Source organism: Gouania willdenowi, chromosome 11 (genome assembly GCF_900634775.1).
Source record: "Gouania willdenowi chromosome 11, fGouWil2.1, whole genome shotgun sequence".
NCBI classification, from domain to species: domain Eukaryota; kingdom Metazoa; phylum Chordata; class Actinopteri; order Blenniiformes; family Gobiesocidae; genus Gouania; species Gouania willdenowi.
The window spans coordinates 5,710,410-5,736,802 of record NC_041054.1 but is presented as its reverse complement, the minus strand read 5'-3'; the positions used below and the strand labels follow the sequence as shown (position 1 = coordinate 5,736,802).

Below are 26,393 nucleotides of genomic sequence, written 5' to 3'. Positions count from 1 at the left end.
AAAAAAATTGAGTTAGGACCATCATTAGACCCGAAAAACTACTGCAAATATAATGCACATACTTAAACAGGGCTAAAAAAGCAGTAAGGCACAAAAAATGACAATAAACTGAAATCACCCAAAATAAAAAGTAAGGCTATAACAAGGCATTTTTTTTTGAAAATTTCCACAAAAAAAAAATTGAGTTAGGACTATCAATAGACCCTAAAAACTACTGCAAATATAATGCACATACTTAAACCGGGCTAAGAAAGCAGTAAAGCGCAAAAAATGACAAAAACAAAAAATCACCCAAAATCAAAAGTAAGGCTATAACAAGGCATTGTTTTTCAAAAATTAAAAAAATTAAAATTAAAAAAATTGAGCTAGGACCATCATTAGACACTAAAAACCACTGCAAATATAATGCACATACTTAAAATGGGCTAAGAAAGCAGTAAGGCAAAAAAAATGACAAAAAACTAAAATTTCCCAAAATCAAAAGTAAGGCTATAACAAGGCATATTTTTTCAAAAATTTCAAAAAAACAAAAATTGAGTTAGGACCATCATGAGACACTAAAAACCACTGCAAATATAATGCACATACTTAAACAGGGCTAAGAAAGCAGTAAGTCACAAAAAATTACAAAAACAAAAAATCACCCATAATCGGAGGCAAGGCATGTGTAAGGCATATTTTGAAAAAAAAAAAATTTGAGATGAGACCATTATTAGACCCGAAAAACTACTGCAAATATAATGCACATACTTAAACAGGGCTAAGAAAGCAGTAAAGCGCAAAAAATCACCCAAAATCTAAAGTAAGGCTATAACAAGGCATATTTTTTCAAAAATTTAAAAAAAACAAAAATTGAGTTAGGACCATCATGAGACACTAAAAACCACTGCAAATATAATGCACATACTAAAAATGGGCTAAGAAAGCAGTAAGGCACAAAAAATGACAAAATAAAAAATCACCCAGAATCAGATGTAAGGCATTATTTTTCAAAAATTAAAAAAAAAAAAAAAAAATTGAGATAAGACCATAATTAGACTATAAAAAAACTACTACAAATATAATGCACATACTTAAACAGGGCTAAGAAAGCAGAAAGGCACAAAAAATGACAAAAAACTAAAATTGCCCAAAATCAAAAGTAAGGCTATAACAAGGCATATTTTGAAAAAAAATTCAAAAAAAAAAAAAATTGAGATAAGACCATAATTAGACTATAAAAAAACTACTACAAATATAATGCACATACTTAAACAGGGCTACGAAAGCAGTAAGGCACGAAAAATGACAAAAAACTAAAATCACCCAAAATAAAAAGTAAGGCTATAACAAGGCATTTTTTTTTGAAAATTTCAAAAAAAAAAAAAAAATTGAGTTAGGACCATCATTAGACCCTAAAAAATACTGCAAATATAATGCACATACTTAAACAGGGCTACGAAAGGAGTCAGGCACAAAAAATAACAAAAAACAAAAATCACCCAAAATAAAAAGTAAGGCTATAACAAGGCATTTTTTTGGAAAATTTCCACAAAAAAAAAATTGAGTTAGGACTATCAATAGACCCTAAAAACTACTGCAAATATAATGCACATACTTAAACAGGGCTAAGAAAGCAGTAATGCACAAAAAATGACAAAAAACTAAAATCACCCAAAATAAAAAGTAAGGCTATAACAAGGCATTTTTTTTGAAAATTTCCAAAAAAAAAAAAATTGAGTTAGGACCATCATTAGACCCTAAAAACTACTGCAAATATAATGCACATACTTAAACAGGGCTAAGAAAGCAGTAAGGCACAAAAAATGACAAAAAACTAAAATCACCCAAAATAAGGCATTTTTTTTGAAAATTTCAAAAAAAAAAAAAATTGAGTTAGGACCATCATTAGACCCTAAAAACTACTGCAAATATAATGCACATACTTAAACAGGGCTAAGAAAGCAGTAAGGCACAAAAAATGACAAAAAACTAAAATCACCCAAAATAAAAAGTAAGGCTATAACAAGGCATTTTTTTTGAAAATTTCCAAAAAAAAAAAAAAAATTGAGTTAGGACCATCATCAGACCCGAAAAACTACTGCAAATATAATGCACATACTTAAACAGGGCTAAAAAAGCAGTAAGGCACAAAAAATGACAATAAACTGAAATCACCCAAAATAAAAAGTAAGGCTATAACAAGGCATTTTTTTTTGAAAATTTCCACAAAAAAAAAATTGAGTTAGGACTATCAATAGACCCTAAAAACTACTGCAAATATAATGCACATACTTAAACCGGGCTAAGAAAGCAGTAAAGCGCAAAAAATGACAAAAACAAAAAATCACCCAAAATCAAAAGTAAGGCTATAACAAGGCATTGTTTTTCAAAAATTAAAAAAATTAAAATTAAAAAAATTGAGCTAGGACCATCATTAGACACTAAAAACCACTGCAAATATAATGCACATACTTAAACAGGGCTAAGAAAGCAGTAAGTCACAAAAAATTACAAAAACAAAAAATCACCCATAATCGGAGGCAAGGCTTGTGTAAGGCATATTTTGAAAAAAAAAAAATTTGAGATGAGACCATTATTAGACCCGAAAAACTACTGCAAATATAATGCACATACTTAAACAGGGCTAAGAAAGCAGTAAAGCGCAAAAAATCACCCAAAATCTAAAGTAAGGCTATAACAAGGCATATTTTTTCAAAAATTTAAAAAAAACAAAAATTGAGTTAGGACCATCATGAGACACTAAAAACCACTGCAAATATAATGCACATACTAAAAAAGGGCTAAGAAAGCAGTAAGGCACAAAAAATGACAAAATAAAAAATCACCCAGAATCAGATGTAAGGGATTATTTTTCAAAAATTAAAAAAAAAAAAAAAAATTGAGATAAGACCATAATTAGACTATAAAAAAACTACTACAAATATAATGCACATACTTAAACAGGGCTAAGAAAGCAGAAAGGCACAAAAAATGACAAAAAACTAAATCACCCAAAATAAAAAATAAGGCTATAACAAGGCATTTTTTTTGAAAATTTCAAAAAAAAAAAAAAATTGAGTTAGGACCGTCATTAGACCCTAAAAACTACTGCAAATATAATGCACATACTTAAACAGGGCTAAGAAAGCAGTAAGGCACAAAAAATGACAATAAACTGAAATCACCCAAAATAAAAAGTAAGGCTATAACAAGGCATTTTTTTTTGAAAATTTCCACAAAAAAAAAATTGAGTTAGGACTATCAATAGACCCTAAAAACTACTGCAAATATAATGCACATACTTAAACAGGGCTAAGAAAGCAGTAAGGCACAAAAAATGACAAAAAACTAAAATCACCCAAAATAAAAAGTAAGGCTATAACAAGGCATTTTTTTTTGAAAATTTCCACAAAAAAAAACTACTGCAAATATAAAGCACATACTTAAACCGGGCTAAGAAAGCAGTAAAGCGCAAAAAATGACAAAAACAAAAAATCACCCAAAATCAAAAGTAAGGCTATAACAAGGCATTTTTTTTCAAAAATTAAAAAAATTAAAATTAAAAAAATTGAGCTAGGACCATCATTAGACACTAAAAACCACTGCAAATATAATGCACATACTTAAAATGGGCTAAGAAAGCAGTAAGGCAAAAAAAATGACAAAAAACTAAAATTTCCCAAAATCAAAAGTAAGGCTATAACAAGGCATATTTTTTCAAAAATTTCAAAAAAACAAAAATTGAGTTAGGACCATCATGAGACACTAAAAACCACTGCAAATATAATGCACATACTTAAACAGGGCTAAGAGAGCAGTAAGTCACAAAAAATTACAAAAACAAAAAATCACCCATAATCGGAGGCAAGGCTTGTGTAAGGCATATTTTGAAAAAAAAAAAATTTGAGATGAGACCATTATTAGACCCGAAAAACTACTGCAAATATAATGCACATACTTAAACAGGGCTAAGAAAGCAGTAAGTCACAAAAAATTACAAAAACAAAAAATCACCCATAATCGGAGGCAAGGCTTGTGTAAGGCATATTTTGAAAAAAAAAAAATTTGAGATGAGACCATTATTAGACCCGAAAAACTACTGCAAATATAATGTACAAAAATTTCAAAAAAAAAAAAAAAATTGAGTTAGGACCATCATTAGACCCTAAAAACTACTGTAAATATAATGCACATACTTAAACAGGGCTAAGAAAGCAGTAAGGCACAAAAAATGACAAAAAACTAAAATCACCCAAAATAAAAAGTAAGGCTATAACAAGGCATTTTTTTTGAAAATTTCCACAAAAAAAAATTGAGTTAGGACTATCAATAGACCCTAAAAACTACTGCAAATATAATGCACATACTTAAACCGGGCTAAGAAAGCAGTAAAGCGCAAAAAATGACAAAAACAAAAAATCACCCAAAATAAAAAGTAAGGCTATAACAAGGCATATTTTTTCAAAAATTTCAAAAAAACAAAAATTGAGTTAGGACCATCATGAGACACTGAAAACCACTGCAAATATAATGCACATACTAAAAATGGGCTAAGAAAGCAGTAAGGCAAAAAAAATGACAAAAAACTAAAATCACCCAAAATCAAAAGTAAGGCTATAACAAGGCATATTTTTTCAAAACTTAAAAAAAAAAAAAATTCTGAGATAAAACCATCATTAGACGCTAAAAACTTCTACAAATATAATGCACATACTTAAACAGGGCTAAGAAAGCAGTAAGTCACAAAAAATGACAAAAACAAAAAATCACCCAAAATCAAAAGTAAGATATGACAAGGCATTATTTTTCAAAAATTTCAAAAAAAAAAAAAAAAAATTGAGATAAGACCATCATTAGACTATAAAAACTACTACAAATATAATGCACATACTTAAACAGGGCTAAGAAAGCAGACATATTTTGAAAAAAATTCAAAAAAAAAAAAAATTGAGATGAGACCATTATTAGACCCTAAAAACTACTGCAAATATAATGCACATACGTAAACCGGGCTAAGAAAGCAGTAAGGCACAAAAAACTAAAATCACCCAAAATCAAAAGTAAGGCTATAACAAGGCATATTTTTTCAAAAATTAAAAAAAAAAAAAAATTGAGTTAGGACCATCATTAGACCCTAAAAACCACTGCAAATATAATGCACATACTTAAAATGGGCAAAGAAAGCAGTAAGGCACAAAAAATGAAAAAAAACTAATATCACCCAAAATCAAAAGTGAGGCTATAACAAGGCAATTCGAACACCTCGAAACAAAAGTAATGCTAAAGTAACGCATAAAAAAGGGCAAAAATGTTCAAACGCCTTGAAACTGAGGTAAGGCTATGGTAAGGCATAAATTTGGCTGAAAAATTTTCAAACGCTTTAAAACGGAGGTAAGGCTATAGTATGGCAGAAAAAACGGGCAAAAATGTTCAAACGCCTTGAAAGGTAAGGCTATAGTAAGGCATGAAAATGGGCGAAAAAATTTCAATGGCCTCAAAAATGAGGTAAGGCTATAGTAAGGCATAAAAACGGGCGAAAAATTTTCAGACACTTCAAAACGAGGGTAAGGCTATAGTAAGGCAAAAAAAAACGGGAGAAAAAATTTCAAAGGCCTCAAAAATGAGGTAAGGCTATAGTAAGGCATAAATTTGGCTGAAAAATTTTCAAACGCTTTAAAACGGAGGTAAGGCTATAGTAAGGCATAAAAATGGGCAAAAATGTTCAAACGCCTTGAAACTGAGGTAAGGCTATGGTAAAGCATAAAAACGGGCGAAAAAATTTCAGACGCTTCAAAATGAAGGTAAGGCATAAAAAATGGGCAAAAATGTTGAAACGCCTCAAAACGAAGGTAAGGCGTAAGGCATAAAAACAGGCAAAATTTTTCTAACGCCTCGAAACTGAGGTAAGGCTATAGTAAGGCATAAATTTGGCCGAAAAATTTTCAAACGCTTTAAAACGGAGGTAAGGCTATATAGTAAGGCATAAAAACGGGCAAAAATTTTTCAAACGCCTCGAAACTGAGGTAAGGCTGTAGTAAGGCATAAATTTGGCTGAAGATTTTTCAAACACTTTAAAACGGAGTTAAGGATAGTAAGGCAGAAAAACAGGCAAAACATTTTCAGACGCTTCAAAGCGGAGGTAAGGCTATAGTAAGGCATAAAAATGGGAAAAAATTTTCAAACGCCTCAAAACGAAGGCCAGGCTATAGTAAGGCAGAAAAACAGGCAAAACATTTTCAGACGCTTCAAAGCGGAGGTAAGGCTATAGTAAGGCATAAAAATGGGAAAATTTTTTCAAACGCCTCAAAACGAAGGCCAGGCTATAGTAAGGCAGAAAAACAGGCAAAACATTTTCAGATGCTTCAAAACTGAGGCAAGGCTATAGTAAGGCATAAACTTGGCCGAAAAATTTTCAAACGCTTTAAAATGAAGGTAAGGCTATAGTATGGCATAAAAACGGGCAAAAATGTTCAAACGCCTTGAAACTGAGGTAAGGCTATTGTAAGGGAAAAAACGGGCGAAAAAATTTCAAAGGCCTCAAAAATGAGGTAAGGCTATAATCAGGCATAAAAATGGGAAAAAATGTTCAAACGCCTCAAAACGAAGGCCAGGCTATAGTAAGGCAGAAAAAAGGGGAAAACATAATCAGATGCTTCAAAACAGAGGTAAGGCTATAGTAAGGCATAAAAACGGGCAAAAATTTTGAAACGCCTCAAAACAAAATTAAGGCTATAGTAAGGCAGAAAAAAGGGGAAAACATTTTCAGATGCTTCAAAGCGGAGGTAAGGCTATAGTAAGGCATAAAAACGGGCAAAATTTTTTCAAACGCCTCGAAACTGAGGTAAGGCTATAGTAAGGAATAAAATTGGCCGAAAAATTTTCAAACGCTTTAAAACGGAGGTAAGGCTATTGTAAGGTATAAAAACGGGGTGAAAAATTTTCAGACGCTTCAAAAACGAAGGTAAGGCTATAGTAAGGCATAAAAAACGGGCGGAAAATTTTCAAACGCCTCGAAAGTGAAGTAAGGCTATAGTAAGGCAAAAACGGGCAAAAATTTTCAAACGCCTCAAAACGGAGGCAAGGTTATAGTAAGGCATAAATTTGGCGGAAACAATTCAAAATGCCTCAAAACGGAGGTAAAGCAATAGTAAGGCAGAAAAACAGGCAAAAAATTTCAAATGCCGCAAAACGGAGGTAAGGCTATATATAGTAAGGCATAACTTTGGCTAAAATTTTTCAAACACTTTAATACAGAGGAACGCCATAAAAACGGGCAACATTCTTTCAAACTTTTAAATATTGGATAAGCATGCACGTTTGCAGCTCCTTCAGAAATCTTTAGGACTCAGGAGAGAAAACAATGTGAGACGAAACCAAACAGCACACGGAATAAAAAAGCCAATATCCTGCATCTCAGTGCATGCTGCATGTCAGGTTTTCCAGCATTGATGGAGCGTTCATAGCAGCTTCCATTACTGCTGTAGAATCAATAAAAACACAGAAATGCATTCTGTGTGTGTGTGTGTGTGTGTGTGTTTGCTACATTTTCTCTCCACCTCTAATAAGCAGACTCACTGTAGTACAGTATGTTTCCTAGTGGTTTAACCCTTGCTAGGAGCTGAGGTAGTGATGGTTCCTGGTAATTGTTTGGTTGGTTGTTGCTATTATTAAAAGGAACAGAGACCAGGAAACACATCCTCCCACTCACAAAGCTGGATGCTAGACGCACATCCATCCGTCGTACATCACGGCATCTAAAGCCTGCAGAGATCAGTGTTTATTAATAATTCAACTCCATATGAAGGTCAGACATTTAAGGATAATGACTGTTGACCTGTTTTCTCTACAAACAGCGGCTCATTGTGTGTGCTGACCTCACGTCAGACTGTCACCCACTGAACGTTTGTTATCGACCTGCAGAGCTGAGCTGCACTGAATAATATCACAGCGCAATGTTTCACATGATGACAAAAAAGTCAAACATTTTCAGTGTAGACAAGATTAAAAACGATGCCTGAATAGATACAATTTTATTCCACATAAATTGCTGATAAACCAAGATAAGACCAGTTACAAATTTGCTAATTTTTTTTACTTTGAACTCTTTCATTCAAAGCAGGTTCCAAAGAGAGCTTCAAAATGCAAAAAGAAGAAGTGGGACCAAGAAGCCAAAACTACAATTTAACTGAAATGTGTTGTTGATCAACTGATCCAAAGGTTAAAACCATAGCTACGAAAATTAAATAAAAAAACCCCTGAAAACATAAATTAACATTGTTTTTGATCACTTTGAAATTTTGTTTTGGCATGCTTGGTGTGTTTCATTCATTTTGTGTATTTTTAGTGTCATTTTGTCTATTTTCAGTTCCATTTTGTGTGTTTGTGTGTTTATAGTTTTCTTGTGTAATTTTAGAGATAGTTTCTGTATTCTTCGTGTAATTTTGTGTTTTCAAAGTCATTTAAGTATTTTAGTGCATTTTTTAGCATATTAGTGTGTTTATGATGTCAGTTTATGTATTTTTTTGAGTATTTTTGGTGTCGTTTTGTGTATTTTTTTTGTAGTTTTGTATGTTTTTGGTGTTGGTTTGTGTATTTTGGTTTATTTTTGTGTTGATCATGTATTCATGTATTTTTGTGTGTTTTTGATGTAATTTTGTGTATTTTTGGTGTCGTTTTGTGTATTTTTGTGTGTTTTTGGTGTCGTTGTGTATATTTTTAGTGTAGTTTTGTGTCTTTTTGGTGTCGTTTTGTATTTTCAGAGTCATGTGTTGTACTTTTGTCAACCTTTGATGTTTTTGGATCAATTTTGTGTATCCTGAATGTTTGATCAAAAGCATATTGTTCTGTACTTACATAATTATGAATAATAATAAATACTATTATAAAAAGAATGAATTAGCATGACATTATTTTGAAATATTGGCACACAGAGTCTGGTTGAGCGTGTGTACTTGAGTTTTAATGTGTTTCCAGGTCTGACTTCGTGCTCCCACTTCATCAGAGAATGAATCCTGACAGGCTCGATGTAAACGAGTGGCTCGGTCAAGTGTCGTCTTTTTCTCATTTTTCCAAAAACACCCCAGAGGCGACAACAGCGACGGATAGTTGTAACCAACACTAACGTGAAAAACAAGAGGTGTGTGAAAATGCGTGTGTGTGTGAAGGAAAGAACAGACGTGGAACTGCTCCATAGTCCTGCAGGCGTGAGACTGGAACTAAACCAGCCTGTCCCATTGATCCGTGCGGTGTTCTCCACCAAAAAAACCAAAGGAAAACGACGACGAGAGACAAAGTGACAGCGAGAGCGAGACAAAGAGAGGATGAGAGCCCAATGTTTCAGCCTCCCAGATGGTTTGTAATGTTAGAAGCGACTCGTGGTATTAGCCTGCGGCGCTTTGCTGCTCTCCAAGAATGTAAAGAGTTCCTACAGCAGGAATCTGCTCCAGCTGCACAGGACAGCGTTCACGCACTGAACAAGGTAACTGGTGTCATTTCGTGTAGTTTCAGTCTAGTTTTGTGTATTTTTAGTCATTTAAGTGTATTTTTGGTGATGTTTTTATGTATTTTTACAAATGTTTTTAATATTTTAGGAGTTGTTTTGTCTTTTTGTGTATTTTAAGTCATGTTTTTGTTGTCTTTTGATTGTTTTTTGGTGTTGTTTTGAGTATTTTTGGTGTCATTTTGTATAATTTCAGTGTCGTTTTATGTCATTTTGGTGTCGTTTTGTGTATTTTAACAGATGTTTTTGTATTATAGGAGTTGCTTTGTGTATTTTCAGTGTCGTTTTGTGTATTTTTGTTGTCATTTTGTGTATTTTAAATCCTATTTTGTACGTTTTTTTATGTACAGTATATTTGTGTCTATAGTTGGCTTGTGTGTTTTTAGAAAACATTTGTGTATTTTTTTAGAGTCATTCAAGTGTAATTTTGGTGTCATTTTGTGTATTTTCAGTCTCCTTTTGTATATTTTTACAGATGTTTTTCGTATTTTCTGTCTTTTTGCGGTTTTTTAAGTGACGTTTTTGTTTTGTGATTTTTTTGAAGTTGTTTTGTGTAATTTCAGTCTAGTTTTGTCCATTTTTAGTGTATTTAGTGTAGTGTATTTATGGAGTTGTTTTGTGTTTTTTGGGTAACTTAAGTGTATGTTGATGTTGTTTTGTGTATTTTTCACAGATGTTTTTGTAATATAAGAGTTGTTTTGTGTATTTTTTGCTGCTGCAAAGGACAGCAGCAGGAATTCATGCTCTGAACACGGCCAACGCAAACAAATAATGATGTAACAATGACTTCCATATACAGATTCAGACTTCCCTTCTCCTTTGGTACTGTGGTTTCCTTCATCAGTCCAAAGAAAGTGTGAAACAGCCATAACTGCACACATTCCATCACACTCAGACATCCAACAAAAACATTTACTTTGCATCCTTCAATCCAAGCATTGTTCTTAAAAAAGGAAAGGCAATAAGAAAGCAAAAAAAATAAAAAACGGACTATCTCAAATGGCCGCCGCACCGTCTAAACAAGCTTTTTATTTTATTTATTTATTTTAATTGTTATTTTTATTGATTTTTGTGTATTTACTTTTTCCCTCTCTCTCCACACAAACAAACAACCAAACAAACAAACAAACAAACAAACAAAAAGTGTATTGTAATATGTAAAATTACAGATGTCGTCTATCAGTACATTGAGCTGTGTTACTGTTTCTCTCCTTGTCTTACACATTGCAAAACTAAAATAAAAAAAAACTTTGAAATAAAACAGAATAAAACAATAAGTCAACAAACAAAGCGTTCGTTCAACGCAGACTTTCGAAAACTCCCAATTTCGCATGTGTCAAAAGCTGCAGATGGCATAAAAAAAACACTTGAACTTTCATTGTAGGTTAATGTCAGAAGTCTTCTCAAACCAGATTTCACAGCAATTATTCCACAAACAACAGTAGAAATGACTTTCAAAGATGGTTTTTTAACTCTCAAGCCTGGATCAGGATCCAGATCTTGACCAAACTGTATTTCGTGATAGACTTTAGTAGAATGAAAAGATCCTGGCGATATCTACAAACTTCAACATGCTGCCAAATCCACATTCTGGATCGGATCCGTACGAAACTCCACATTTTGATAGAGGTCAAAACCCAATTCACCAAATTTGAATGAAATAACTTAAACTGTATAGGAATTTTTGAAAGTCGTAAATGGGCTTTCCAATGTTAATTTAAAAAAATCGCTGAGTCAGCAATCTGGATTGACTCCCGATCCTGTTTGTTCAGATGTTGCATGTCATAGCCTTACATCATCCTGCAAATTCTTGAAAGAATCGATGAAGATCTGACGGAGATGTGAATTTTAGAAAATTTTCCCTATGCTAAAGATAGGGAATTTAGCAATTGTTGCTATTTTTGTAACCTTGACCTTGAACCTACCTTCACCAAAAATAAATGGTCTCATCTGTGCCCCAAAACCAATTCACAGAAAAAAATTGAAGTGGATTCGTCAAAAATGTGTAAAGGACACTATTGTGTACACAAACAGAGACACATACAACCATGACGACCAATATACTTCCGAAAACCGCGTTCGAAAGCAATAAGGACGGAGGTGTGGAGAAGTGGGATGCTAATAGAGGATGACTAAAGAAGCGAGGAAGAGGATGAATATGGAGGAGTGCAAAGAAGTGAGTGGAAGAAAAAAGGCAAAAGTGAAGAAAAAAAAAATTCTCTTTCTCTCTCTGTGGGCTGTGGAGCACAGCTCGGCTCACCATGGTAAACACAGAAAACATCACAACAACAACAAACCACAGGCACACACACACACACACACACACACACACACACACTGGCTAGTGTGCGACACTGATGGTACACAACCCGTCATATGAATCCACATTAGGTATTAGTTCTAAAGCTGAAATAAATCTCTCTTATCAAAAAATATTTCTTACAAAATTAAAAAAGGGAAGAGATTTACTTGAAAAGTGAATAATGCCTCACAGCCAGGGCCATAAAAGTGTAACACTATCAACATTCATGTCGTTTAAAATAATGACCAATCTGAGCATTAATACAAGAAAGTTTTTTGTTGTTTTTTGTGTATATTTGTCATTGTGCATTTTTTATGTTTTTTATGTGTACTTTTCGTGTTGTTTTGATGTTGTTTTGGGTTTTTTGCTATGATTTTGTTTATTTTTGTTGTCTTTTATGTATTTTTTTTAATCTTTTTGTCTATTTATGGTGTGGTTTTGGGGTTTTCTGGTGTCATTTTGTGTATTTTTGGTGTTGTTTTACATATTACTGGTGTTGTTTTGTGCATTTATGGTGTCGTTTGGTGTCCTTTCTGTATCATTCTGCGGTGTATATTTTTCAGTCATTTCTGTATGTTTGTATCAGGCTTGTGTGTTTTTAGAGTACATGTGTTCATTTTTGTTGTCCTTTTGTGCATTTTTCTGTTATATTGTCATCTTTTGGAGTCTTTTTGTGTATTTTTGCTGTTGTTTTGTGTATTTTTGCTGTTGTTTTGTGTATTTTGGTGTGTTTTAAGTCATATTGTGCATTTACTTTGGTCCCTACACAATACTAGACTGAGGACAGCCAGTTGCCCATGTCTGCTACCTAATCTTTCAAAGTCACTCTTAGGCATATCTTAGGCTCATTACCGAGTTATAAACTAACAGACACAAATCGCCCGTTATTGGAACTAGAGCAGCACTGAGGGAAACTGATTATCAGGCACAGACTCTCACACTGAGCGGTAATGAACTCCTGTGATGAGTGTCACTCACAGACAGGAAAGGGATGCGTCTGTACTCACCTTATTCTCGCCCTCGATAACGATGACGGGCACTGAGGTGGCCGGCCAGCGGTGCTTTGCAGGAAGGGGTTTGTCACAGTTCCACAGCACGACGATCTGAAACAGAGGAAAGTTCATTAACGCCACGTGTTACTGACAATAATCTCAGCAATTTTCCATTTAAACAATAACATACAATACATGCATCATTACAATAATGTAGACCAATAACTTTTTAAAATGTATTTTATGTTAAGGCGTTATAAGAGTCTAAAAACATGTGTAGTCACACATTCACACTGATTGCAACTGAGCAACTTAGGGGTTCCGTGTCTTGCTCAAAGACACTTAGGCACAGGAAAAGCCTGGGACTGGAACTTTCTCTACCACCTGACCACTGCCTTTGTAAACATTTAATGAACCTCTGACAGACCAGATTTAGAAACACTGTGTTTTATCCACATCTTACACAACTTCATTTTTACTCAGTCTGAATATTGAACATATTTGCATATGTGGACCTAATGGCTCACTAAAGGAACACATCTTATTTATTACGTCTGGGACAGGCCACAGAGAGGCAATAATGGGCTCGTGATAACAATATGATAAAAAGGTTTTTGGAAAGAAAAAAAGACCAAAAAAAAAAAAACAGTTGGAAAAATAAACATGTTTTTTTTTTTTCACCAACTATCAAGTCAAATTCCTCGCGCTGTTTTAAAACTGTACTTGAAAAATAAAACATTTCTGATTCTGATTTGACTTTAACTGTGGACATACTTACTTTGAGTATGAACTTTTCAACTCAATAGGAATCTAATAAAAACAAACCATAACAATCTGGTGTGTAGTTGATCATGCTTTTTTTTTTTGATGATACATCTTGTGACATTTTGAGATCAGGACTCTGATGTGTGTGGATATTAAAGCGGCAGTATGTAGTATCGTCCCTACCCTCCCTATTTGGAAACCCATCGTCTCTTACCGATATCCTCATGAACGAGCACGAGTGGAGCCCTTTGGATTAAATCCATGTACCCTTCATTCTTTGGTTATTATGTTTTAAAACCAAATCAAAACAACAAATAAATGGTGTGAACATTATGTTTTACTGACTTAAAACCAAAACAGAAATACAGGAAAATCAAAAACCAGATAAGCAGCGTTTTTCTGTTTTAAAATTCAATCTTGTTCTGTTTGTGAGATGTTTGGATATTTACGGGGAAACTATGGACGAGAGCTTCATGTTTTAAGCTCACCACACAGAGTGGACCCACGGACAGACTTTTACTCCCGGACAAAAAAGGAGCAATAGGTGACATTACTGATGAACTGGTGAATTGACACGTTATTAATACATTAATAAATCAAAACAAAAAATGGATCTTAAGTAAAACATGCACAATATGTGATTAAAGAATTCAGAGATGGTGGAATGAATCTACTGGTGCTCGTCATTTCTTGTGATCAACTTCCGTGTGTGTTGACGGCTGCCATTAGTGGCTAGCTGTATTATAACATGCAAAATAAATATTTTTACTGCCCTCAAAAAAGCTGTGTAATTGTTTTTGCAAAAGTGTCAAGTCGTAGAAGTTCTAACATCTATTGTTCTTCACACCAGCCTCACAGTCCATAGTCAGTCAGCAGGTTATCAGGATACTATTTGGACCGTAATACCATAAAAAAAAAACTACAGCGTGAGCAGCTTTTTACGAGCTAATCCATCCACAGATTGAATGAAAACAGGAGCAGGACCAGAAAACTGCTGAAATAAATCCTAAACAGTCCTATTGTGTGTAAAGACCTGGTCCAGGACCTGTGGAGGGAAACCAGGTGCAGCGGACTTTTGTTCTCGCTCTAATTTCCCCATAAATATCCAAATATCTCACAAACGTTCAAAACAAAACAGAAAAATGCTGTTTATCTGGTTTTTGATTTTTCTGTACTTCTGTTTTGGTTTTAAGTCGGTCAAACTAAATAACCACACTGTTTATTTGTTATTTTGATTTGGTTTTAAAATGGAATAACCAAAGAACCAAGGGTACACGAATTGCATGACAATATGCTCAAAAATGATTATGGTATTTTGACCTTACATACTGCAGCTTTAAATGGATTAGATGAATCTGGCTTCAATTCAACACCTCAGTTGGCAAATTTTCACACCAATTTTAGTTTTTACAAACTTATTTCCTGTATTATTTTTTTAAACAGTAAAGAGACAATTTTATTATAACATAGAAAATCACACCTTGTTTGAAAAGTTGTAGGATGAAATGAGTTGATAAAAGTGATCTGGTCTTGCCCCTTCATTGTTGCTTTTCCTCTTAATTCTACTTTTATCTTTTATCAATGTTTTTACTCTTGGCTCCAAATTCAACATCTGTGTGTCCATCGTTTCACATTAGAACGACTTGTTCTCCATCTCACACACACGTTGTGTTTTATATCACCACTGCTGCTGCTCTGTGACCTGCAGGTCAGACCACTTGCTGCCCTACAACGTCCGGCTTCATTACTATTTGTAAAGGAAATGCACACATTGATACACACGGCGTGGTCTGCCCTGACCGCACACGTTAGCATTGTTAGCACATCCTGTTTTTCTCATGAATCCTAAATGAGATGTGACGACAACAGCATTTCTCAGACACATCTTTGAAGCAATGAAGTACAACTGTGTATGTCTATAGAACACGTGTCAAACTCAAGGCCCGGGGGCCAAATCCGGCCTTTCAAAGCTCCCAATTTGGCCCGCAGGAGCAAGTAACACTGACAGCGAAAACATGACTTATTGTGTAAATCACCAAGTAATTCAGTTGAAGATACTGTATCTCAGTACCTCTAAATACACAAATTAAATGAAACTACTTTTTTTTTAAATCTAAAATTGTTGTAATTAATCTTAAAATAATACAATTTTCCTCAAATGATTCCACTAGATTTCCCCAAATTCAATAAAAATTGGTCACAAAATCAAGAAAATTGAAGAGAAGATCCTACAGGGACTGACATCTGTCACGTATTGCTTGGATTTTGTCGGTGCCTTACATAATTTACATACATTATACGTGGAAGCACAAACTAGGGCACATGAATGGTAAAATTGCTAATTTTTGCCTATAATCCGTGGCCCACTTGAGAATAAACTGGTCTGCAGTACATTGCATTATTGCTCCATTCTAGTGTTTGCATTATTCTAATATAGAAACAACAAAAAGTTACTGTATGTTTACCTGCCCTGAAACCCTGTTTGATATGGTATATAGATATACTTGACTGTATCTGAAATGAAGGTTGAACATTTCTAAATATAATGCAAAATAACAGTGATTAATTCAGTCATTTTATGTGCTGAAATTAATTAATTACCTTGTCAATGACAAACGTCAAGAAGGATTTTTAATTGCAGGGTGAATAAATAAACACTGCCATCACATTGAGCTATTTTCCCATTTCATGGGCTGTGCATGTAAAGTGGAGAGCCAGGTACACAGCCGGGGTTTTTCACTCTCTGCAGACAGAGAAAAGCAGAGTGTGCTCGTGTGCTATGGGAGATATAAATAAATGAATGGAATGGTTGGGAAGGAAGGAATACAGAAGATGGAAGAGGCTAAATTGGAGAGCAGCTTTTGAAGCTCTACCTGACACAATGTGCGCCTCCTGCGGGGAAACTTTGCATGCACATGCACGCTTTCACTTTTCCTCTGGAGCTGAAAATGCACTACAGTGACACACAATGCACAATGGCACCATTAACACCTCGAACGTGGGCAGACAGCGAAGCCATCTGTCTTTGGAATCAAACAGGAAGAGACGCCTGTACAAGGAAATCACACCTTCCTCAGCTGTGTGTGTGCGTGCGTGCGTGTGTGTGCGTGTGTGTGTGTGTGTGTGTGTGTGTACAGATTGAGTGTGTATTTTATTTGTATTCACTGATAATGGCAGGTCTCTTTCTGTTCGGGTCACACCAGTCAAACGAATAACTTGGCAGGTCCAGTCAGAGTGCAAAGTGCCCCCCTGGGCGGTGGGGGGGTGGTTGGGGGGTCCCTCTGTGTGATGTAGTTAATGCATAAAGTGAAACTTTATCGATCCCTGCAGGGGTGCCAGAGTGTGAGGCTACGGTGGATTCCTTCCTTTATGTCCTCAAGGCCGTTCCAGTGAAGAAAGCCAGTGATAAATGTGAAAGTAAAAAAGAGTTTCCTTAAAGTGGTTTAAGGGTATTGTTGGTTCTCCACTGTTTTTACAAATATGGCCTAAAACCTTTGAAATGTCCTTATTAGAAGATCACATTATTTTTGCACAATATTCATTTTATTAGCCACGTTTACATGGGAGCTTCAATTCCTATTTAAAGCAGAATAAAAGTGAATTCCTCTTTAAACTGACCTTGTAAACACTTCATTCCTGATGCAAATTTAATTCCGAATTAAACTGAAAACCGAATTAGATGGCTGGATTATTCCAATTTTAATTCTGAATTAGATAATTCCTCATTCTTGTAAACACTGATTCCCCTTTAAGTTTATTCCGGTCGTTCTGCACATGCGCGATTTACCGCGATGATGGCATAATCCAGGATGGCCACTGGGACACCAGCCGAGACTGTTTATTTGTAAGAGCCTTAGAATACATGGATATAATGAGAAGAGTGGATAGACGGAAGCATAAACATGCAGACTTTCACAAAGACTTATTACACACACAAGGACATCGGTAAAAAAGTTAAAGCTGTCGATGCAAACCTCTTTTGTTTACAGAAAGAGGATAAAAACAAATGTGATAGCAGGGGGGCGACAGTTCCACCTCTGATCTCCTTCAGTAATAAGGCAGAGCGCTTTGTGGATGCTCAGTTCCTTCCAACCTGGCAACACAAACATACACAGTCCGCATAGCCACTGCTAGATAACCAATTTCAAAATGATTGTGCTCTCAATATCAGTCCCTGCAGGATCTTTTCTTAAAAATGTTTTGATTTTCTAAGCAATTTTTGTGTAATTTAGTGGAATCGTGTGAGAAACTGCAAGATTTAAAAATAATAATAATAATAATTCATGTGATTCATTTTGAGATATCTACAACTGAATTATTTGATCATTTACACAATAATTAATGTTTTCTCTATCATTTTACTGTCTTCTGTGGGCTGAAGTGGATACTCTAAAGGGCCAGATTTGGCCCCCGGGCCTTGAGTTTGACACAAGTGCTTTAGAGAGTGGATGGCTTTTGGGAAGTAACTGTTTATGAGTCTGGTGGTCTTGTATTTGGGATGAATTCTTGCATTTAGCAGCAACATGAATTTTGGTGCCACTAGCCTGTTATTGCTCCATTACTACCAGTCACCAAGTGAAATTCCTTGCATTGTTAAAAACTCTACTTGGGAATAAATCTTTACTTCTTCTGATTCTGAGAAACAGCTAAAAACAATCAAATGTTATGGTGAACAACAACAGTGGCACATGTCCGTTACAAATCACGCAGACGGGCGTTGAAAACAAAGGAATCAAACTCAAAGATGCGACTAATGCACCTCACTTTGTTGTGCCAACGTGCATTCATGCATTGCACTCGCGTAGGGAATGCATTCCGCCTCCACAGAACACAAACTCGCTTAGTCATACGCTCTGCTGCTCACACACACACAATGAAACACACACACACACTGTTGAAGAGTAAATTCCATTTCATTTCCCACCACGGTGAGGAATGAGCAGGAGAATCAATACATGCTGTCTCCAGCTGTGCTGAAGGGGCTTTTGGCTACCATGGAGACAGATGTTTGCAGCGCTGCAAATGGACGCTCTAATTCCATCCTCCGGAGTTGACACGTAAACACACAATGACGCAGGATGAGCTCGGGATGGAAAATGAGATTACAAATCATGCTGCTGGAGCCGCATAACAACACAACGCAGCGTGTGAAGATGAGGATCCGTTACCTGTGCACAGTACTGGGACTTTCCCACAGACACCAGCAGCTTGAGGATAGGCTGGGACTGGGACACAAGGGGGGACACGGCGTGGATGACCGCGGTGAACTTGGGCAACGGTTTAATACCTGAAACACAAAAGAAGATAAAAAACATGTCAACAAATTTCAAAAAAACATCATGGCGACGAGTAGAAGGAGGCCACCGTCACCTACCAAATCAACTTCAGCCTTTTGAGAAAAAAAAAAACCCAAAACAAAGCTCAACGACAGCCGAAGGCTTTCATTTCTAAACACTTCATGTTTATTTTCAGAGCACGACGCTGCTTGAAATGAGTCTGTCACCAGATCAAATGAAAAGCTGATTTAATTGTCAGGTTTATGGGCTTTTCAAAGCAGCCCTTAAAATATTGCACAATGCTAATGTGCCTTAAAGTCTCCTGATCACAGAATATTTCCTTATGAAAAGCTCTTTAAGTTGGATAAACAGAAAACTAACTGCTGCTGTTACTCCAAATCCAGCCTGATGGGATGAAGAAGTGCAATAACTGATGCTGAAAAAGACAATAAGGCGCCGAGGAAGACGGATCAAATTAAAGTAGCACAACATGGAGGAGAAACTTTTATGAAGAGAAATTCAACTGGATTTAAAAATTGAACAACTATCGCTCATAAAAGAAAACCTGTAGGTATTCATCAGTTTGTATACGTAACATGCATAAAATGACTTGAAAATGACATACAAAATCATACAAAATGACTCCAAAAACACCCAAAATGACCAGAAAAACACAGAATACAAACAAAAACAGATATAATTACTCCAAAAACTCACAAAATAACAAAGACACATAGAACAGAAAGAAAAACACATAAAATCACAGTAAAAACAGAAAAAACTGGAACAAAAATACACAAAATATCTCAAAAACATGTGAAACAACAACAACACACAAAATGACTCCAAAAACACGGAAAATAAAAGCAAAAACACATGAAATGACTCCAAAAACACACACACACAAAAAAGAAACAGAGAACCACAATAAAAACAGACAAAACTGCAACAAAAATACACAATAACTCAAAAACATGAGAAACAACAACAACAACAACACTACCACACAAAATGACTCCAAAAACACGGAAAATATACGCAAAAACAAAACATGACTCGGCGAAAAGATGACAACAATGACAGAGAAAATTACGGTGGCCCAGAAGGGTCAACAACACAACACACCAACAACCTAACCATAACCCACAAAACACAACAGCTAAAGCCACAACACAACGAAAATAGGGGGGATTATTTTCAAAATAAAATACTCTGTGTTCAAGGCAGATTGACAGAGGTTACCCTGGAGACCATCCAGAGCCTCCAGCCGGCCCATTTCAGACTCTATTCAAAAACCAATATTCAAACACATATTCAGACTCGGGAGAACCGGACCTTTCCGTTGATACCACTCTTGGCTCAATCTGAGCATTGTTAATACAATTTGAAAAGTGCCCCCTATTTCCGTTAGAAAATGACTCTAAAAACACAAAAATGCAACAGAAACACAGAGAATGACTCCAAAAACCTGTAAAAAGAAAAAAAAGAAAACACAAAATGACTTGGAAAATGCAAAAACATATAAAATGACAACAAAAACACACAAAGCAGAAAAAAAAACATGCACACAGAATGATAAAAAAAAACTCACAAAACAGCAAAATGAAAAAAAACAAAGCCCTTTGTACACTTCTGTATTAACACTCAGATTTGTCATTATTGTAATCGCTGACATAAATTCTAAACATGAGGCTCTCAGATCAGAAAATCACATTTTTGCGTCACGTGCTGTGATAAAAAATTGCCCATTTCTGCTCCATTTGATCATCTGTTAAATGTGTTAAACTACACACTACACTGTGTTTTCCTTGTTTGTTCTTTTCTCTGATGGATCAGCCACAGGCAATGCAGTCTATTAAACCCCTCCCCCTTTTAATTTAATGGTTTCCTCTTCATCAAACAAATATACCTGCCCTCCCTGTATTTCCAGCCTGTCACCAGTGCCATCTATTTTAATATCCTTTCTCCACACCAGGTGCTTCATCACCTGAATGTGTGTGTGTTTGTGTGTGTGTGTGGAAGGTGCTTCGCCTCGCTGACGGATGATGAAGTGAAGAAATGAGGAATTGAGGGGCCCACAGGTCACACGCGTATTGGCATGAGAAAAAGTTGGCGGAGGAACTGATGGAAGAGGAACCAGGGGAACAGTGATGAGAGTGGCAGTGATGCTGAGTCAAAAAACCAGTGATGGATGAGCTGATGGTTACCAGGGGGAACACAGACATCTGTCAAATGTTCATGGGTGGAGCCCATATGCTGCTGGTCACAGCCATTCAGGAAGGCCAGTGGATCACAGGTACGCACATATTTCTTATTTCCACACATGAAATGTCAAGAGGACACACTTCTTTAACCGTTAAGTTCATACCTACAGATGTGATTGTTTCTACTGTACAAACATACAAAATGAAGGAAAAAACACAAAAAGACAACAAAGACACACAAGACTAGAAATACAGAAAACTAACAGTGAAATTTATGAATTGACAACAAAAATACACAAAGGGATTTAAAGAAACATGCAAAAGTAAGGAAAAAAACACACCAAAGACAACTAAAATAACCCGAAATGTGAACAAAAATACACAAAATTAACAGAAAGTTGCACAAGACAACTAGAAATACAGAAAAATAACAGAGAAATTTATGAATTGACAACAAAAATACACAAAATACTATAAAGAAACATACACAGACAATGAAAATAATACAAAAATATATAAAATGTGAACAAGGCGACTAAAAATACACAAAAATAACAGACAAATGCATTAGCTGACAACAAAAATACACAAAATGATTTACAGAAAGTTACAATATTAATAAAAAAAACACAAAAATACAACAAAAATATATAAAATGTGAACAGAAACCAAAAAAATACCCAAAAGTTGCACAAGACTACTAGAAATGCAGAAAAATAATAGAGATATGAATCGACAACAAAAATACACACAAAAGGATTTAAAGAAATACAAAAAACACAAAAAGACAACAACAATAACACAAAAATATATAAAATGTGAACAGAAATCAACCGAAAGTTGCACAGGATGACAAGACGTGATGTGTCTGTGTTACTGACCCAGCGTGGCATAGAAGAATGGGAAATCCCCCAGGTACGCTGAATACTGGGGGAGAGTAAAGAGTCCCCCAGGGTGGCTGTTCCACATCAGGCTGCTCCTGGATCCGTGCTCCTGCACTCTGTCCTGGATGATCTACAAATACACACAAAAACTCGGGAATTAGTCATCAACGTAAACATAAAACATTCAGAAGGATCAATGACACAAGTGATGTGCACAAAATTATTCTATTTGACATTTCTGTCCTACTTTTTAACTTTTTGACAGCTACAGTATGTAAAACACTGAAGCAGGCTGAGCTGTATATTAATATTTTGTCGTTTGCACTAAGTCAACAGATTGTATAAGTCCATACATCTGTGTATAAGTCTTCAAGTGTATAATTATAACAATACTTGATGAGATTGCTCTCACCGTTGGCTTATATACTTCAAAAACTCATCATTCAAACATCAAAAATGTGATGTTATTGACAAGAATCAATGTAGATTAGTGTTTTTAGTTACCATGAATACAAATTTGGTGCTAGTCATAAAAAAAGTGGCTAATATGCTAATGCTGTATACTAATTTGCCAATATGTTAATGGTGAATTACTAACATTCTAATGCTATTGGGCCATTCCATGTGAAAAACTGAATACATGATTAATATAGCTGCAAGCAGCGATAAACAGCCCTCGCCTTCGCCGTGCCGCCTTTGTTAATAGCTCCACCCCTTGTGTTTAGTTACAGTTATTAGCTCCACCCCTTTTGTTACATTAAAGTATTTAGCTCCACCCCTTGTGTTACATTACAGTTATCAGCTCCGCCCCTTGTGTTACATTACAGTTATTAGCCCCGCCCCTTGTGTTACATTACAGTTATCAGCCCCATAAATCCATGGCTAAAATTTGAGGTTCTACTTCTCTAGATGATCTCCAGCAACTTTGAGCCGTGTCTGTGAAACGCCCCAGGAAAAGTGTGTCTCAGATTAAATTCTCTTCACTTTGTAGGGGGCGCTAACGCGCCAATGTCCGTTGTCCACATTGAGCTGGTTTAGGGCCGGGGTTTAACAACTGATTCACTTCATTTGACGCAAATCGGAGTTTGTATGTGCAAATGGGAGCATTTCCCAAAAATTTTATATTTTGTAATTTTTGCCCAAAATTCACGGCTGCGTCCTGCAAACACTGTAAAAGTTGTCAAAAATCCATGAATCAATTTTGGTGTCCCACTTCCCTAGATGATCTCCAGCGATTTTGAACCCCGTCAGTGAAACGCCCGAGGAGAAATGCGTTAAATTACAACGTGAACAAAAATAGCAATTTTGCAATTTTCAATTTTCAATTCAAGATTCTGGACTTCCTGTGTATTTTTTGGCGTGGTCTCACTAATCTTTTTTACTTGTCTTGTCATGGTCTACGTCTGTGTCAATTTTCATGATTCTACAATTAATTAGTTTTTTTGACAATTCCAATCTGGCGCGTCTAATTTTTGCATTTTTAAAATTGGAAATAGCCAGAAATGAGAGAATATATATGCATATATGTGACTAATCATTAGAGATGAACAAGTCTATGTTCATAGCTCAAAGCTGATTAGACATATGCTGAGTTGTTTACTGAAGGCCCAAACATGTGACCCTGATGTGTCCACCATATAGGATGTATTTCAGTTTCATATGTGGTGTAGTTAATGAGAAATTGGAAACTGAAAATGGAAGATAAATGAGGATGAGTGAAAATCAATATTCACGCGTCACTAAATTGGCCATATTTGAAAAAGTATTAATCCGATCAAACTAAAAATGTACATTGTGCCTATTGAATAATCATTGAACTATTGGTAAACGGAATGACTCACATTTAGTCAACGAAAACTATGACAAAAATTAACACTGGCTAGGAATGAAGTAAATACACCTCTGATGATCCGTCTACAGACTCCATCCCACAATGCAATGTGGAAAACTTTCATGACAATATCAATATGAGAAGTAGTTTACTGAAGCCCAAAACAAAACAATTTTTTTTTTCAATTTTTGAGGGGCTGGTATGTCCCCCAGATAGGATGTATAGCTTTTACATTCTGAGACAGTAGGTGAAGCTGTATTACGATACCAAATTTACCAAATTACAGTTTCAAACAAAGAAAGTACAGTGTGCCAATTGAATTAAACTAGTTGGTGTGTTATAAGAAGCACAATTCTCACTTTACAAACCAAAATCAAGCTCCCAATTAACACAAACAAATCCCAAATGGCAAGAATTAACACATTGGCAGTTAAATTGTCTATAACAGCATCAAGTGACACTGTTGAAGCTTTTCACACCGAAAAAAAAAAAAGAAAATACTAAGATTGGATTAAATATTAACATTTTTACAGTAAAGTTTAACGATGTAGTATGATTTAATAATGAGTTGGTGAAGCAGAGCTGGTATAGAAAACTCAGCAGCCTTAGAAGAAGGTAAAAATATTTTGCTGTTTAACAGACATCACTTGCGAAATACAAGCTGCACAAAGAAGAATAAGTCATTTGTCGACAGTCCAAACTAAGAAACAAAACAAATGCCTGAAACCACGGGAGCAACAGTCAGCCATCTCATCTCATCTCATCTCATCTCATCTCATCTCATCTCTGGCCAGTGAATATAGCCGTCAGTCAGGCGGTAAAACAAGGGAACGGGCTCTATTTCTCCAAAGCTGCAGGTCGCACTTGGCCTCTGCTGAACAGGCAACGTCTAAAAAAGAGATATTGCTGCGGTGCCCTTGAGCCAATGCTAAATTGCTCCAGTAAAAGAGACACAGGTTTGTGGCTGTGTTTTACAGCTATTGAATCAGCGGTGGGGGGGGGATGGCTGCTGGCTTGATAGCACAGAGGGTCCGATAGGTGATAACTGGGCTGGGTGGCTAATAGCTGTTGGAATTGTAAAAAAAAAAAAAAAAAAGCTAGTATTATGGCTAGAGGCAGCTACTATAATAATATTAACAAAACAACATAAAAATTCCTCTCAGGAAGGCAGGGATGAAGAAAGCGGTGTGAAAAAACAGGAGCTCAGTGTGAGTTACTCTTACTTTTCCAAGCTTTGTCCCTAAGCGTGGTCGATAACCATTTGCCTCAGAAAAACAGATTAACTCTGAATCAGTTCGCTTCTTTAAGGACACCCCCACCCCCACCCAAAAAAACACTACTCTACCTTTACCCCACACAGCCCTTTACACCTTCTAAGGGCCAATTCTACTCGCATGACTGCAGCCCCTCCCCCGCCGGCGGCCCTCAGTCGGGACATGATGGACGACTCAATCTCACCTCAGAACAGCCACAATCAAGCAATTAGAGCATGATAGATAAATCGTGCCTTGGTGGGAGCACACAGTGAACTCAGCTTTAATAGGTGCTTTAATAGGTGCAGCCGCAGCACACGCTCACTAATATTGACCTTGTGATTGGTTGGAACTGGGACACTTCCTGACAGGAAACAAAGCATGATTGGTAGAAGTCATGTTTCTGTGCTTGGTGCGACACAACTGCTGCACTACACACGTGCACACACACACACCTTTACATTTTTGGGTGGAAAAAAGGTCATTTCTGTCGACTACATACATTACAAGTGACAATAACGAGACTATGACTAATACATTTTTTTTTTAAATCCACATGTACAAAAATTATATTAATTCACTTAGAGCTTCATTATCTTCATAAAACTGTCATAAAAATGTTGTCTATAATGTTCTTTTCAACAACTTCAGACCTAACCATAAATATAAAGTTTATATTACATTAACATTAAAATGTCCTTTCTGTCATAAAAACACATTTTTTTCCACAATAATAAAAACACAAAATATGCATTTTTTTTTCAAAAATAAGGTGCAAAGTGGAATATTTGGTATTAGTTATACAGCCTTGACTAGGTGGATAATTGATAGGAACATTGATTTTGAGGGATTATTACTTTTAGAGCTATGAGCATTTATTAAAAAAAAAAAAAAAACTTGGACTCTGAGTACTCCTCATAAAAGTATCTTCATAATGTCATATATAAATATTTTTTCCCACTTTTTTCAAATAAGATCGTTTCAACAACTTCAGACCTAATCATAAATATAAAGTTTTTCCTTTTATTTTTTGTGCCCTTCTCATCATAAAAACACAATTTTTTTCAATGAGAAAATCAAAAAACACAAATTATACTTATTTTATTATACCCCCCCCCAAAAAAAAATCTATATTTTGAAGGTAGAGGCTTAGATTTATTAGGTGTTTATGGGTAAATTACCGTAATAAGTCAGGATAACAGTATATTCAAAATATGTTGGGAGTCAATGGACCAAATCAGGTCCCAAAAACAAATAGTGTCGGTACATTTTCTATCTGCAGTTCTATACAGCTTACTATAAAAGTGATCATGGAATTATGAACATGATATTAAAAGAAAACTCCTGTAAATCAGGGCTTTCGCCCTTATTTGTTGTCATATATGTTTACACCATAGACTATAAA

At 35.5% G+C, this 26,393-nt stretch overlaps 1 protein-coding gene across 1 annotated transcript in view; it reads right to left on the bottom strand.

The window, feature by feature from the left end:
- Positions 1 to 26,393, bottom strand: part of ext1b (exostosin glycosyltransferase 1b) — a 151,301-nt gene that overhangs the window by 8,663 nt on the left and 116,245 nt on the right. Inside the window, exons 5-7 of the mRNA XM_028460950.1 lie at positions 21,902 to 22,034; positions 18,709 to 18,827; positions 12,791 to 12,886 (exon numbers count right to left, since the gene is read on the bottom strand). Of these exons, the coding sequence (XP_028316751.1) occupies positions 12,791 to 12,886; positions 18,709 to 18,827; positions 21,902 to 22,034 (348 nt within the window). The remainder of the gene's footprint in view (positions 1 to 12,790; positions 12,887 to 18,708; positions 18,828 to 21,901; positions 22,035 to 26,393) is intronic.